This window comes from Astatotilapia calliptera, chromosome 11 (genome assembly GCF_964374335.1).
Source record: "Astatotilapia calliptera chromosome 11, fAstCal68.1, whole genome shotgun sequence".
In the NCBI taxonomy this organism is placed as follows: Eukaryota; Metazoa; Chordata; class Actinopteri; order Cichliformes; family Cichlidae; genus Astatotilapia; species Astatotilapia calliptera.
In genome coordinates this window covers 3,979,647-3,995,799 of record NC_137432.1, presented here as the reverse complement: position 1 = coordinate 3,995,799, position 16,153 = coordinate 3,979,647, and the positions used below count along the sequence as shown (strand labels likewise).

Below are 16,153 nucleotides of genomic sequence, written 5' to 3'. Positions count from 1 at the left end.
GAAAATGAAAAACAGTCCTCACTCACCACAGCCGGCGATTTAGAAGCCCGAACGTCCGGCTGTGGGGTGGCGCGCTTGCAGCGCAATCGGCGTTTCCTCCCCGCAGACGGCTCCGACGGGCCGGGCAAGATCACATCCGGCGAGTCGGGCAGCGAGGCGGGAGTGGCTGAGAGAAGGTGCGGTGTGAGCCGGAGAAAAGCCTGCATGGTCGGAGGAAGCGACTGCAGAAGCCATGGCAGGCCAGAAAAGAGCCGTTGTAGCCGACTTTCCACGGCACGACGAAGCTCCTCTGGAGGGTTCTCTAGCCATAGCCCGAGGAGAATCTCCACATTGTACGCAATGTCGTCCTGGAGCTCGGACGGATTTACTGCCGCTGGGTCCATGGTGGCTGGTTCGTACTGTCACGGTCTGCCGGGGGCAAGCCGTGTGGAGTTGTAGAAAAGGACCCAAAAGGCGGCAGCTCTGGTGCAGGTGAATATTTATTTACCACTGTGGGTACAAAACAGCACTGGTGGAAAAACAAGAAACCGGAAACCTATACTGGGTAAGCTAATAACACAAACCAGAAACGAGGATGCAGAGAGGTCCGGGGAAATACATACGGAGAGACGCAGGGAGACCGAGGGGAAACAACACAGGCGAACCAGCGACTACTAAGACAGAAAACACAACTTAAATACACTCAGAAAACACAGGGAGATTACACACAGGTGGGAAACACAGCCGGGAGTGATTAACATGACGAGATTAGGGAGGCAAACTGAAAATACTCACATAAGACGCAGACCTGCACATGAAAGGACACAACTAAGAAACGCGGACTAGATACAGGAACACACGGGCAGAACAGAGTAAACACTAACCAGAGAAAGAACAGAACCACAATCACGAAGAGAAAACACAAAACGCTGGGTCAAAAGGACCCAGGATCATGACACAAATATTATATAAAGCATTATATCACCTGGCTCATGTAATATTTTGTTATATTTTATCTAATTACCTGACTTTATTGCAGTTGGTGATTTTATTTTTGTTATAAACAATAATTTTATTTTACTGTAATGACCAAGACTTACTATCCAAAGCTGAAGGTTAAGAAAAGAAAAAGAAACTGGTGAATGCTGATGGCAGTAATTCAGGTTGAAGACTGAATATAGTCCTAAGTGTGTTTGTGTGTTTGTGTGTGCATCTTCCGGAAGCAGAGAAGGGTGCTCTCTGTCGTGGCAGGAGGTCAGAGCTTTGATGTGGCCGTGACTGGCAACACTCTCTGACTGTTTGAGCCAAACAGACGCAGTCACCCCATGGCCTCTGATCTCTACAAAGAACTGTCCTTACATCTATCTATCTATCTATCTATCTATCTATCTATCTATCTATCTATCTATCTATCTATCTATCTATCTATCTATCTATCTATCTATCTATCTATCTATCTATCTATCTATCTATCTATCTATCTATATATATATATATATATATATGTATCTACAGTCCTCAACCATGTGCGCTCACAGACACACACACACACATACCTTGACAGAAATCTGCCCTATCCCTCTCCTCCTAAACTGGCGTCCTTCCAGCTGGTCAGGATGGGAACATTGTGCAGATGGGCACAAAATCACCAATCTGACGGACGCCTCAGGTCTTTTCGTGGACGGGCTCTGCAGTGTAGTGATGTTCATTCTCCTGTCAAACTTCATAGTCCTCTCATCACTCTTCCTCTCCCTACAGCACTCTCTATTCTCTCCTTCCTGTTCATTGTGCCCCTCCTCATGCTCACCTTTACTGTGTCAATTTTCGTGATCCTCTTTCACTTCGATGATAGCTTTTGATTTTTAAAAATTCTTCAAATGCTCCTATTGGTGATCCCTGTTGATGAAATGAATACAAAGCAGATATATGACATTTGAAAGGATTTTTGATCTGATCTGGCTGTCCTTTGAAGCATTATTAGCATATGTCTCCAGGATCTTTACCAATGCCTGTTTTGCTTGATATTTTAATTTTTGTTTGCTTTTAGGGTGGCCTAAATATGTTAAATGGGAACTCTGGTTCTGCTCACCTAATAAAGTTTGATCTTTTATTTATCAGTCAGGGTTTGGAAGCCCTCGAGTCCATCAAAAATCTTTAGGAAACACAAATTCATTTTCCTTCTTGCTTGGTTCTATTTAATTTAATCTTCTTTGCAAGTCTTGCCAGAGTATCTAAACAAAATTCAATAAAAATGAAAATAACGGCTACATAAAAATATAATATACAAAAAGATATGAAAGTAACTGTGTGTGTCTGGCACGCCTCTCTTTCTCTCGCTGTCTATTTAATTCTCTCTAAATGAACTGTGTGTGTGTGTGTGTGTGTGTGATACAGGGGGGAAACTCTCACTTGCAGCCCTCAGCTGCAGTGATTGAAAGTAATAAAAGATGAGTCGCTGCTGCAGGCGGGTCATTCAGTGATTATGTGGGAGTGTCTGATTGGAAGTAACAGGCTGCAGTTTAAGGTTATGGTACATTTTTATAGCTGTTTGGTGTGTCTTTTATCAATAGAAAAAAAAATTATACTCCGTGGCCTGTAGCATGAAGCTTCCTGTTGGAGTTGTCAGAAACAAGGCTTCCAGAATAAGTCTGTATAATGTGGCTGGAGTATATTAAAAAGAAATCGGAATATGAAACAACAAGCTTTAGCTTCCAAAAACTCAGATAATGCTTAACCTCGAGTTTACATACAGAAGCAAGGTTAGCTAGCAGTTTAACCAAATGCTAAACAATCATAGTTTCAGACACTGGAAGAATATAGCCCTGAAATCAGCTGTTTTGCATTCTAAATATTCTTACACTTGTCCTGTTAGCCTATTGAATATGCAAACAAAGTAAAGATTGTAGAAAATAATCTTGATGCAAACCTAACTCTATGCAATATATATATATATATATATATATATATATATATATAACATGCTATATTATGCTTAGGTAACATGACTTGTAGAGAAAGCTTAGTGTGGAAGAAGTTAAAGACGAGCTGAAAAGATGAGAGAAAAGAATGAAAATAAACTACAAATGGATGCAGCAAAATGTGTCCATTCAACTGACATGTTAGCTGTTGGGGCTGCTGCACCGTGAACAGTAGTACCAGCAACAAATAGTAAGCAGGCCTCCTGTGCAACGGTGATGAAGAGAAAAGGAAGGGGAAATTTAAATGGTTAAAAAATAGATATAGGGACATGAATGAATGAATGGCTACTTTTATTGTCAAGCCACTGCTAATAACTAAAGTGTAGCTTTTAATTATTGTCACATGCCACAGTGCAACACAGAAATAACCCAACAACAACTGTGCCAATCTGATTAAAACCTGTCCAAACTCTATGAGAGATATACATGTGTATAATATGTGTATGTCTGATATACATAAAGGTAAGTGTCTGTCTGTATATATATTTACATATGTACATACATATATATATATATATATATATATATATATATATATGTATATGTATTTGTATATACATATATTTACATGTATTTGTATGTACCTCGCCTTTCGCCCTATGTCGCTGGGATAGGCTCCAGCGCCCCCCGCGACCCTGAAAAGGATAAGTGGAAGCGAATGGATTAATGGATGAATGGATGGATGGATATCATCAGTGTAGAAATTACTTTTGTGTTCTAATACAGAGGATTGACACCTTTAGATTTTGAAATTTTGGCATACTCCGGTGGCTCGTGGTTTGATGAAAATTGCAAATTATAAGTGTGAAAGTGGACATTCTTGTATGGTCTCACTCTGAAGGGTAAAATATTGCAATATCAACCCATTAGTAGTGACTGTGGCCTTGTCCAATGAATATATAACCTTCCACAACCAAATCTGAGAAAAATCATGAAAAGGAAGAACCAGTTACCTTTGTCAAAAACTTTTTCTGCATCTAGTTGACATTACTACTCCTTTTGTTTTGCAGCACTGTGACAGGATAATGAGATTGAGTAGCCTAGTATTTAGGCAGAGAAATCCAGTTTGCTCATTATGAATTGTTGAGAGAAATACTTCTTCTAACCTAGATGCAAATGCCGCAACTTTAATGTTGTTGTTAATTGATGACAGAGGCGCGTAACTAGATGGCAAAACAGGATCTTTAACTGGTTAGTGATAATTTTGTTGCAGCTGCGTTCTGAAGAAATGGTGCCTTGCCATTAGGCATCTGGTTTAATGCGGTATAACTCATTAGTTTAGGTGTGTTTAAGAGATCTGTATCTTTAACTTCAACTTATTTCATTTATTTACAGGGAAATTGTTGAATTTTTCTGTAGTGCGTTTCAGCAGAATATGGTAATAGCTAAAACGGGTCTTTCTTGTGGTGATTATGTGAATTGCCCAGTCGGTTGTTATGAGTGATTTTTACCCATCAGCTGTGAAATACCCTTGTAAAAGGGTATTTGTTGTCACCCTGCCAGGTGGGTGGGGTGAGCAGCGTGGACACCCAAGTTTGTGTATGTGACAACTAGAGAACAAAGCAACGTAGGAGTTTGGAATTGATACCGTAGGTGTATCTACTAAAAAATGTCAGACAAGTTTGAATGTGACTGAGCCACCTCCACAGGACAAGACTCAGCTGTCCATCTGCATCTTAAGGATAAAGGACACTCTTTCGAGGATGCCAATGTTCACATTTTGGACAGAGAGGACAGATGGTTTGAAAGAGGAGTGAAAGAAGCCATCTATGTCCACTGTGAGCGACCATCTTTGAACAGAGGCGGGGGTTTACGACACCAACTCTCTGCCATCTATAATCTAGTTTTGAGATCCTTCCCAGACGCCTTAACGCCCACTCACATCCTGGGCCATCTGACCTCAGGAATTCGCATGATAAGGTGGGGCCAGGTTTCACAATGAACACACCCGAAACTCTGGCTGATTGGGACCCACACCCAATTTCACACCTTGGCTCAGGCGATTAGAGGATCATCAGGGGGTCCTTTTGTCCCTCTGTGGGGGGAAACTCCCACTAGGTTTATATCTGGGACTCTCCACCATTTGACCTTAGAAGTGAAGAAGCTTCTCGGATGAGAGGTGAAACGTCTTCAAGTAACTTAAAGAAGTCCAGATACTTTTCTTTGCAAGCTCCTTTGACTGAGTTCAACCTCAAGGTCAAAGTCAGAGGTTACATGTTTCTGAAAATCTTGTGAATGTGATAATTTGAGAATAAGACGAAATAGGATTTTCAACTTGATACCATAGGCATATCTACTAGGAGGCTTTTGGTACATCTGACTGCTGCCATTGTTTTTCTATATCTATTTTGGAATTTTTTTGATTTATTATGTTGTAGTTTTGTATTTTGTTATTCTTCTCCATATTTGTTTGGATTTTTTGTGTTTTTTTTCTCTCAGTACTGAATTCCAATTTTTTCCCATTTCTTCTTGTATGTGTGATTTTTCCACTAACTACCACTAAAAGGGAGATGTATTAGTAAAACCATTTGTTCCCATAAAGTTTGCCCACTTTTTCATCATAAATCTGTCAAATTCAGAGTCCATTAAGACGGAGGTATTAAATCACCATGTGTTTTAATAATTGGGAGTATAGGTGTTGGATCACTAACAATAATAGGACAAGGGTTTTTGAATAATAATGTTACTTGTGAGATCTGTTGGAGAAAGTAATTATTGCACTGGAGAATAAAAGTATCATTCAATTCCAACAGTGAAATCATGCATATACTGCTTTATTATTTTGGGATATTGGCAAATGCCTTACATTTACTGATTTATTGGGGCGTTCTATTAAAGGGTGTAAGACAATATTAAAGGAGAAAAAAAAGGATAATCATTACTAGAAACGTATAGATTGACGATTGTAAAAAGATTATCTAAAGTGTCGGCCGGAATTACAGCATATCGACATTTTGAATCTATTAGTGTAGTGTTCAGAGTAAACAATAGCCTTTTATGAACCAAGATAGAGCCTCCGTTTCATGTAACAAGCTGAAAAGATCTAAATAAGCCTAAAAGATGTGTTCTTTCAGAGGCTCTATCCCATAAGAGGAGTATCTTTGCCTTTTATATTGGAACAGTATCCAGAGTTGTTATTCTTTTTGCCAGTGAACAAATAACACATACATTTAAAGAAGCTAGTGGCTGAATAAGAAGAAATAAAATGTGTGCATATGCAGCATGAAATCCATATGAACCCTATAATTTATAAATATCTGTGATAAAGGTTTTACTTTCATATGAGGAGCAGTTGTTTATGTGTTGTGACTGTCATGGGCTGAACTCTGAGGCGCTGGGCTAAAGCTATAGGTATGTTGACAAAGGATAATCAGGCGTGTGGTGCGAATAACCCTTGTAGTCCAGGAAGCCTAGGTTTACCTTAGTTGGCGAAGCCAAAATCCTGCTTTGTTATACAAGTCTCTGGGCTGAAAACTTTGCAACTCCAGTATGTCCACTCTGTTTAACATTTACATGCTCCCACTGGCACAGATTATAAAGAACAACAAAATAAACTACCACAGCTATGCAGATGACACACAAATATATATCACAATGTCACCAGGAGACCGAGGCCCTGTACAGGCTCTTGGTAAATGCATTTAGGAAATTAATGACTGGTTGTGCCACAATTTTCTCCAGCTAAACAAAAACAAAACTGAGGTAATAGTCTTTGGTGCCAAAGAAAAACGATTACAGGTCACCAGGGGACTTCAATCTATACATCTAAAAACCACAAACCAGGCGAGAAATTTGGGTGTAGTGATGGATGCAGACCTAAACTTAGAAAAACACATTAAGACAATAACAAAATCAGCTTACTATCACCTCAAGAATATTTCAAGGAAAAAAGATCTGATGTCTCAACAGGACCTGGACAAACTAGTCCATGCATTCATCTTTAGCAGGCTTGATTACTGTAACAGCATCTTTACAGGTCTACCTAAAAAATCAGTCAGACAACTACAGCTCATTCAGAACTCTGCTGCTCGAGTCCTCACTAAGACCAAAAAAGTGGACCACATCAGTCCAGCTCTGAGGTCTTTACACTGGCTGCCTGTCCGTCAGAGGATAGACTTTAAAGTTCTGATGCTGGTCTATAAAGCTCTGAATGGTTTAGGACCAAAATACATCAGTGACCTCCTGACCCAGTATGAACCTTCCAGATCCCTCAGGTCATCTGGATCCGGTCTTTTATCAGTTCCCAGAGTCAGAACCAGACACGGAGAAGCTGCATTCAGCTTTTATGCTCCTTATATCTGGAACAAACTCCCAGAAAGCCTCAGATCAGCTGAAACACTCAGTTTATTTAAATCCAGGTTGAAGACTCACCTGTTCTCAGCTGCATTTGAATAAAGCACCAAATCCACACTTTTAAGCTTAAATTTCAAAACTTACATTTTAACTACTGATTTTATCTACTGTTCTGATTTTATCTACTGTTCTGATTTTATCTACTGTTCTGATTTTATCTACTGTTCTGATTTGATCTGTTTTGATTTTATATACTGTTTTGTTTGTTTGTTTGTTAATTAGTTTGTTTGTTTGTTTGTTTGTTTTAATCAATTTTAAATCATGCTTTTTATTTGTTTTAGTTTCTAATGTCTCTGTAAAGCACTTTGAATCACCTTGTTGTTGAATTGTGCTATACAAATAAACTTGCCTTGCCTTGCCTTGCCTTGCCTTGCCTTGCCTTACACGCAGACACATTGAAGGCTGGGGAACTAAACACACCTAAAGAAAAAGTTAGGATAACAAGACAAGACATAGAAGTACCAAAATAAAACAGGAAGTAGCGATGTGGGGAATCATGTGACAAAGGAAACTCGGCAGCAAGAGGGAGCTTGGAGAGATTCAGAATAACCAAAACAAGAATACCAAAATATAAGTCTAACAACTAACAGAAACAGCAATACAAAAGCAACAACAACAAAGGAGTAAACACAGAATCATTAATAAGATCATAAAGAGAAAATATGGGATGTTGTCAAAACTGGGCTCTCTAACCATCAAACCTAAAAATACAGTTAAAGAGTGACTGCTGTTAATTTTGCAGCAAATTTTTATTTAGTCGTTTTACTTAAAATTTAGACTTCTAAATTCTTTTAGCTTTAGTCATTGTCGTGTTATTCAATTATACGCGGGTCCACTGTACGATTCATAACCACACTTTATTCTCTTGTTCTTGCTCTGCCCCCACATAACATAACATTCTCTACAGAAACACACCGGTCTCGCCCTCTAGCTGCCATCAGCCTAACTACACTGACCGGCTGCATTAACATCTACTGTACAATGCAATTACACCACATCTCCCCTTTCTAGAATCAATGGGTAGACTACCATTGACTCACCAGACCTTAGAGGGTTATTCTGCCTCTGTGGCTGGAAGGTCTGGTCCTGCGCTTACCTGTAAGGAATACTATATAATGAAAATCTTAACTCTAATTAACCCGTTAAGTAACACAAATTCTTACATGCTAACTTGTCACACCCCCTGCATTTCCCAACTTCTGAACATGCATATTTGAAAATGACAACCTTTTAGCTTTTACACTTTTACCCATATTGTGCAAACAATACTACGAAAGAGGGGTATTCTTGTATAAAACAGTCCTTTCCATCTTATCCGTTATAAGTCCAATCTGGTTGGTCTCACAACCACTCTTCCGGATCTGGTTCTGGGTGTAGATGGAAGCTCTGGAGAAACTGTCTCTGGCATGTCCGTGGAGCACTGCTCCCCGGCTTCTGCAGATTCTGGCTCCCCATTATTGCTCTCAGTTTGGTCTGGAGAGTGTTTCATGGGAACAAGATGCCGACGATTCCGCCTAATTGTCCCACGAGGTCCCTCCACGAGATATGATCGTGGTGTGGAGTGGCTGCCAATAACGGTGCCGCTGGCTCTCTGGTCTGTTATCCACACTTCTTGGCCTGGAGTGAGCCTGTTGAGGCTGCGTGCGCGATGACGGAGGTTATATGACTGTGCCTCTTTAGTCCTCCTCTCCTTTTCCCTCCGGGTGACAACCACACTATCAGGAAGTGCGGGGTCTAGCAGAGATGGCAGTATTGGCACTGTGGTGCGAAGCCGTCTCCCCATCAAGAGTTGGGCTGGACTATAGCCATTCTGCAGTGGGGTGGCTCTGTAAGCGAGCAGAGCCAAGTGTGGATCAACAGCTTTCCGCAATAGATTCTTGACAGTCTTAACTGCTCGTTCGGCTTCGCCATTGCTTTGGGGATATTTCGGGCTGCTTGTAATGTGACAGAAGCCATACACTTTTGCAAATGTCTCAAAAGCTGCCCCTGAAAACTGTGGCCCATTATCTGTTACCAGCTGCTCGGGGATCCCATGTCGTGCAAAAATCCCTTTGAGATGATGGATCGCGTCCTCTGACCTTGAAGGTGTGAGAGGGGCAATCTCAACAAATCTTGAGGCATAATCCACGACAAGAAGGTAGGTTTTCCCTCTCAGCATAAACAGATCGGCTCCTAGCTTTTGCCACGGCCGCCCCGGATACTGTGATGGCATCAGCGGTTCTGTGTGGTTTTCTCTCACTTGGCAACATGTCCGACAGTTAAGGACAAGCTCATTTATCTGCTGGCTTAGCCCTGGCCACCAAACCGACTGTCGTGCTCGCTGTCTGCACTTAACCACTCCCTGGTGACCTTCGTGCAGTCTGGTGAGCACATCAATTCTCATAGTTGCAGGTATAACCAACCTGTCCCCTTTGATTAGCAGACCATCATGTACGGTGAGGAACGCCCGTTCTGCCCAGTACAGTCTTAGCGCTGGTTCGCTGTTGAAATGTGTGGGCCATCCTTCCTCACACAGCTGCATCACGCGAGCACATACGCTGTCCCTCTCCAGCTCTTCTCTCAGCTGCTCCAAGAAATTGTTGCTAGCTGGCAGATTGTCCATCAACATGTCCACGTAAATATTTGTGCTCTCCAACAACTCCTTGTCTTGAAGTGTTTCTTTTGCTTTCACTGGAGATCGTGAGAGCGTGTCAGCTGTCCACAGGTGTTTGCCTGGTACATGCGAAATCGAGTAGGAATATCGCATGAGGCGCATCCTAAAGCGTTGAATTCTGGGAGGGAGCGCATCCAGAGTTTGTGCCCCCAGCAGACTTAGCAGCGGCTTATGGTCTGTCTCCATTTGAAAGTGTTTGCCAATAAGAAAGTTGCGGAACCGCTCACAAGCCCAGGTCAGACCTAAAGCCTCCTTTTCAACCTGAGCGTATCTCTGTTCTGTTGCAGTGAGGGAGCGTGACGCGTAGGCAACGGGTCTCCACTCCTCATCCCATCTTTGAAGCAACACACCCCCTAAGCCATACGATGATGCGTCCGCTGACACCTTGCAGTCACGGCTTGGGTCATACATGGCCAACACTGGCGGTGATGTGAGCGCATCTTTCAGGTTCTGAAATGCTCTAGCCTGGTCAATGTCCCATCTCCAGCAGTTTTTCTTAGACAGTAAGTCTCTTAGAGGTTTGTCCTTCTCTGCGAGCTGTGGGATAAACTTTCCAAGCTGGTTAACCATTCCCAGAAAGCTCCTTAACTCACTCACACTTTGTGGCTCCTTCATCTCCCTCACAGCCTGGGTCTTGCTTGGGTCAGGGCTGATACCGCTGGCTGAGAGAACATGCCCTAAAAACGTCACCTGCTGTTTCGCGATGTCGCACTTGTTAATGTTCAGGGTGATGCCAGCTTTTTGGATCCTGCCCAGCACAGCGTGTAGGCGAGAGTCATGCTCTTCCTGCGTTCTGCCCCAGACCAGCACGTCGTCCATGTGGCAAACCACCCCTTCCATACCATCTGTGACCTCTGTGACCATCCTGTTCTGGAAATGCTCCGGTGCTGAAGCAATCCCGAAGGGCAGTCTCTTGAAGTAATAACGCCCAAACGGTGTGATGAAAGTGGTGTATTTGGCTGAGTTTTCCGTCAGAGGTATCTGCCAAAACCCCATGTTAGCGTCCAGCTTGCTGAATATGCTGGCACCAGCCAATCTGCCCAATGTTTCCTCCACCGATGGCAGTATGTACTTCTCTCGACACACAGACTCATTGAGGTGTGTAAGGTCGACACATATGCGTACATCTTCTGTCTTCTTCGGTACCACCACCATGCCTGAGCACCAATCAGTTGGCTCCTCAATCCTGCTGATCACCCCTAGTTCTTCCATACGGGCCAGCTCCTGCTTAACTTTGTCCATCAGAGGCAACGGGATTCTCCGTGGCGTCTTCAAGGAAAAAGGTTGAGCTCCAGGTTTCAGTTTGATGTCGTACGGCTGACGTACTTCACCGAGACCACTGCACAGCTTTGGGTAGCACTTTTTAAGCGTCTCTATAGTTATGCTCTCCAGACGAGCCACAAGCTCCAGCTTGCTAATAGCAGGTCTCCCCAGCAAAGCAGTGTGCAGGTGTCTGATGACAAAGACATCCTCAAGTATTTCTTTGTCTCCCTTCCTCAGTGCAAGCTCACTGACACCAACGACATCCAAACGACTCCTCCCGGGACCCAGCAGAGCCTTGGTTGATTTGTGGAGACTGGGGGGGTGGTTGTGTCTGTAGAGCTCCCTAAACACCTTAAGGGGTAGGACTGTCACATCGGCTCCTGTATCAATTTTAAATGACACGTTTTTGTTGTTTATGCTTAAGTCGACAGTCCACGGCTCACCCTCACACTTAACACTGCCCAGGAACAAACCATGTTCATCCTCTTCAACCTCATGCACTGTTTTTGGTGCCCTGCATACACGCCTGTAATGTCCTTTCTTTCCACATGCATGGCATTTCACTTCATTCGCTGGACAATCCTGCTTTGAATGGGATGGAGCGCCACCACATTTCTGACAGGTTGGCCCTTTTCTGCCATCTTCTCGGAATCCACGTGTTTTAGCTTGACGACTATCAGTCTGGAGCAGTTTGGTTCTAACAGGCTTACGACTGATTTTATGCACTCTATCTACTGACTTAGCATCGCTAGCCTCACCTCTAGAGTCACCTCGCAAGGAGGATTGTTGTCGCTTTACCTCTTCACTTTGCCTCGCCATGTTGATAGCCCTCTGCAAAGTCAAATCTGGGTCAAGCTGCATGCGTTCTGACAGCCGTTTGTCCGTGAGACCGACAACGAGCCTATCCCGTATCAGCTCATCATGTAGCACTCCATAGTTGCAATGTTCTGCTAGCGCATACAGTGCTGTCACAAAAGCATCCACTGTCTCATTGTCTCCCTGTCGGCGCATATTGAATTTGGCGCGCTCATAGATCACATTTTTCTTCACAATGAAAAAAGCCTGGAAACCATCACGTACCCCCTCGTACGTTGTCCTTTGCTCCGCTGTTAAACTCAGACCGCGAAGCACATCGTCCGCCTCATCTCCCATGCAGTAAATCAACGTGTTGACTTGGTTTTCCTCCGAGCTGACGTTCAAATTACTGGCGAGACGGAATCTCTCGAACCTCCGTATCCATTTGGACCACTCCTGCGGTTTTGAAAAGTCGAAGGATTCCGGTGGCTGGATGCTGAATGTCGCGCTCGGCCCCGCCGGTGCTCTCTGTGCAGTCTCATCCGCCATATTCTCCCCTCGTTATCCCGCGAGCTCCGCCAGACACAGGTTCGTTCAGTCGAGGTTATATGGATCAGTACAGGACTTCTGACACCATGTCGTGTTATTCAATTATACGCGGGTCCACTGTACGATTCATAACCACACTTTATTCTCTTGTTCTTGCTCTGCCCCCACATAACATAACATTCTCTACAGAAACACACCGGTCTCGCCCTCTAGCTGCCATCAGCCTAACTACACTGACCGGCTGCATTAACATCTACTGTACAATGCAATTACACCACAGTCATCATAAGATTTTAAGCAGCAGTTTATCCAGCTGACGAAAATATAGAGTGTAAAAAATTTGTTGCGTTTTTACCAGTGAGAGTTGCTCTACATGGTTTACTAAGTGTCTCATTTTCTTTGACATCAAATGGAAAATGTGTCCATATGTTCACTCTTGTCTTCCTATGTGCTGACATTTTGTCTCATTTTCATGAGAAACCGGGAGGATGGGAGATAGTGGTACCATTTCCAAAAAGCACCTCAGTTGTGCACCTCTAACATTACTGCATGCAGATTACTTCTGATTGGACTGCTTCAAAACTCGCCTGGCCTTTCTACACAATGTAATTAGTTCTTATTGGCTCTTGTCACTCCAGGATATTTTCTTTTTGTTTTTATTCACTGACAAAAGTTTCAGCAGATTTCATCGCAGTTTTTGTCCTCATGTAAATGTAGGGTAAATGTAGCTTTCTGTGAAATAAATGTAAAGTTTTGACTCTGTTTGTGTAAATAGATTTGTGCTTAAATGTAAATCTGGCTAAAATAAAGTTGACAAAAATGTTATTTCTTTTGTGTTGATATGAAAAGCTCTCAGACGTAATATCTTTGCTCATGACTATTACCTACCTACTACTTGCCTACCTCGTTGTTCACATACAGCGCCAACAGAGTGCATCGCTTATAAGTTAGCTTAAATGTATTCCACCAGTATGTCCAGATGAATTGCTTACAGAAATAATGAAGAGCCACACAAAATAATGTTTTTAGCTATTGATCTCTGTCTGTCCAAACGGGGACGTGCCCAGTAGATATCAGTGGGTGGGTTTCAATCACTCAGACTTTCTGCAACGAGGATGACGATAGACTGACAGACACTTTATAGCTTCTGAAGGACTCTAAAGGAGACTGTTGGTCTGTGCCATAAATTATGGATAAAGAATGCCTGTGTGTATGTGCGTTGTGTGTTTGTGTATGTGTTTTTGTATGGTGGTGGTGCTGGGGCCGCAGCCTTCCTGGTTGAAATCTGGCCAGCATTGCCATCAACAAGTAACACAAGTCTTCCTGCTTAAAGTTTCAAAGAGAGCCTGTAATTTCCAAGCACACATGAGTCAATGAGAGCTCAGATGTTTATTAATAACATGAATTCACAGATTGTTTCTGAATGCTTATTGTGATCGGATTCAACGAGGGTGCAATGACCAAATGCCAAAACGATCTTCAGATTCCCCTGTGCCTTCAAGCATTAATTCACTTACATGTGTCCTTCTGGACAACTATTAACTTTAATTCAGATAAAAGTGACGTACTCTGGCCTTTGGTGTACACGGCTAGTCTGCTAGTTGGTGATTAACGAACCACTTCCATCTCCAGCACTATGAACTCTGGCCGGGACTTAATTAAAACTCAGCCATTGACCACAATCATAAATTACTTTCCACAACCTGTGACACTTTCAAAATAAAAAGGACTCATTGGTTTCTTGCCAATTAATAATTCACAAATGAAATGGAATGAAAACCTGAGGCAGGGGTACTGTAAGAGTTTGTATCCTGAGTTTTGAAAAAGGCTGACAGCACTGTTGCTGAACAAGAAGGATTACTTGAGCTGGTGGTGACTGCTGGGTGATTGATGACCGTTATCTGCTCTGTTTGTGTTCTGCAGGTAGCTGTTGTCATCACAGTGTCACTGCACTGCTCCTGCCCAGTCTGATCCTTGACCTGAGCAGCTGATTCCCAGTAGGAGGGAGCAGCCCTGCAACAATATCTCTACTCCATCATCTCTGGCTCTGTTTACATGTGTGTCAGTCTGAGGATGGAGGCCTTTCTCAGCATACCTCCAGTCTGCGCCTCTTATGAAATCATCACTGTTCTCACTAGTGTTTCCTTTTTTTTCTTCTTTTTTTTTAAATGCAGCAGCTGTTTGCTGTAATCTGAAAGTTAAGTCCCAAATGCAAATTTAGTGATCGCATCAGAGGCACAAGCTGGGCGTTTCCTGTATTAAATGTAACGGGTAATGCTCTGTTTTGCAAACCTTCAGCCACAAACACTAAATCAGATGAAGGAGAAGCTTCAGAGTGACACTGTCTTCAGCTGCTGTATATTGTACGCTTCCTTCCTCGCATTTTTACTGAAATGAACTTCGTATTTATTAGCTTGCAGTGTAATTATTATCATTAATAATCACTATTATATTACAGTGTTTGTTGATATTGGTAAATACTGTTTGAATATATATACCTTCCAAAATAAAAGTCTAAGTTCAGCAGCAAGCGACATGTTATGAGATGAATCTTGCTTATTTATGCATTGTTATATTTATGTTTTAGTCAGTGAAATGTTTGTTTTAATTCCCATGTCATTTTTATCATGACTTTAAGATGGTCTAAAGTTGGCAGGGATGGACGCTGCCCACCTAGAAATAAATTTTGCCCCCACACCTACAGAAAATACAGAGTTCGCATTTTAAACTTCTTTAGCTGCTTTGCAACCCACCTCTCCTCCAGCATCTGACCCCATCATTGGCATATCCATTGTCATACTGTGATGCTGCCCTGTGCTGTTTTGCTGCTCCGATTTTTCATTTATCCACATAGAGGGGTGAGGAGGTCCCTGTACAGCCTGTATCAGTTACTGTAATTGATTTAAAAACACTCTCTATTTCTTTGAAATGTGTCTATACTTTCTTCTAGGGTCTTTAACTTAGAATATGAATCAGAATCAGAATCAGAATACTTTATTGATCCCTGGGGGAAATTATTTTTGTTACAGTGCTCCATTTTAAACCAACATTAAGACAAGACAGACAATACGCTAACTAAGAATAGTACAATATATACATATATATACATACATACATACATAAGTCACTTATAAATAAATAGTTGGAAAAGAAACATGTGTAGCTGTAGCAGCAAACAGTGTGTTAAGTGGATGCGTTGTACAGGGAGATGGCCACAGGCAGGAATGATTTCCTGTGTCGTTCAGTGGTGCTTTTCGGTAATCTCAGTCTCTCACTGAACGAGCTCCTGTGACTGACCAACATGTCATGGAGTGGGTGGGAGGTGTTATCCAACATTGTCTTTATCTTGGACAGCATCCGCCTCTCCGACACCACCTTGAGGGAGTTCAGCTCCATCTCCACAACATTGCTGGCCTTACGGATCAGTTTATTAAGTCTGTTGGCATCTGCGACCCTCAGCCTGCTCCCCCAGCATGCAACAGCATAGAGGATCGCACTGGCCACAACAGACTCATAGAAAAAGTCACCTCGAGGTGACTTTTGTTGTGATTGGGTGCTTTAAAAATAAAATGTGATTAAATTA

The 16,153-nt window shown here is 42.4% G+C and overlaps 1 protein-coding gene across 4 annotated transcripts in view; it reads left to right on the top strand.

Moving 5' to 3' along the window:
• Window positions 1–15,104, top strand: part of tsnare1 (T-SNARE Domain Containing 1) — a 269,581-nt gene extending 254,477 nt beyond the window's left edge. For all 4 annotated transcript variants that reach the window (XM_026184110.2, XM_026184107.2, XM_080307744.1 and 1 more), the window contains one exon: window positions 14,494–15,104. In XM_026184110.2, the coding sequence (XP_026039895.1) occupies window positions 14,494–14,541 (48 nt within the window). In that variant the 3' untranslated portion in view covers window positions 14,542–15,104. The remainder of the gene's footprint in view (window positions 1–14,493) is intronic.
• The last annotated feature ends 1,049 nt before the right edge of the window (window positions 15,105–16,153 follow it).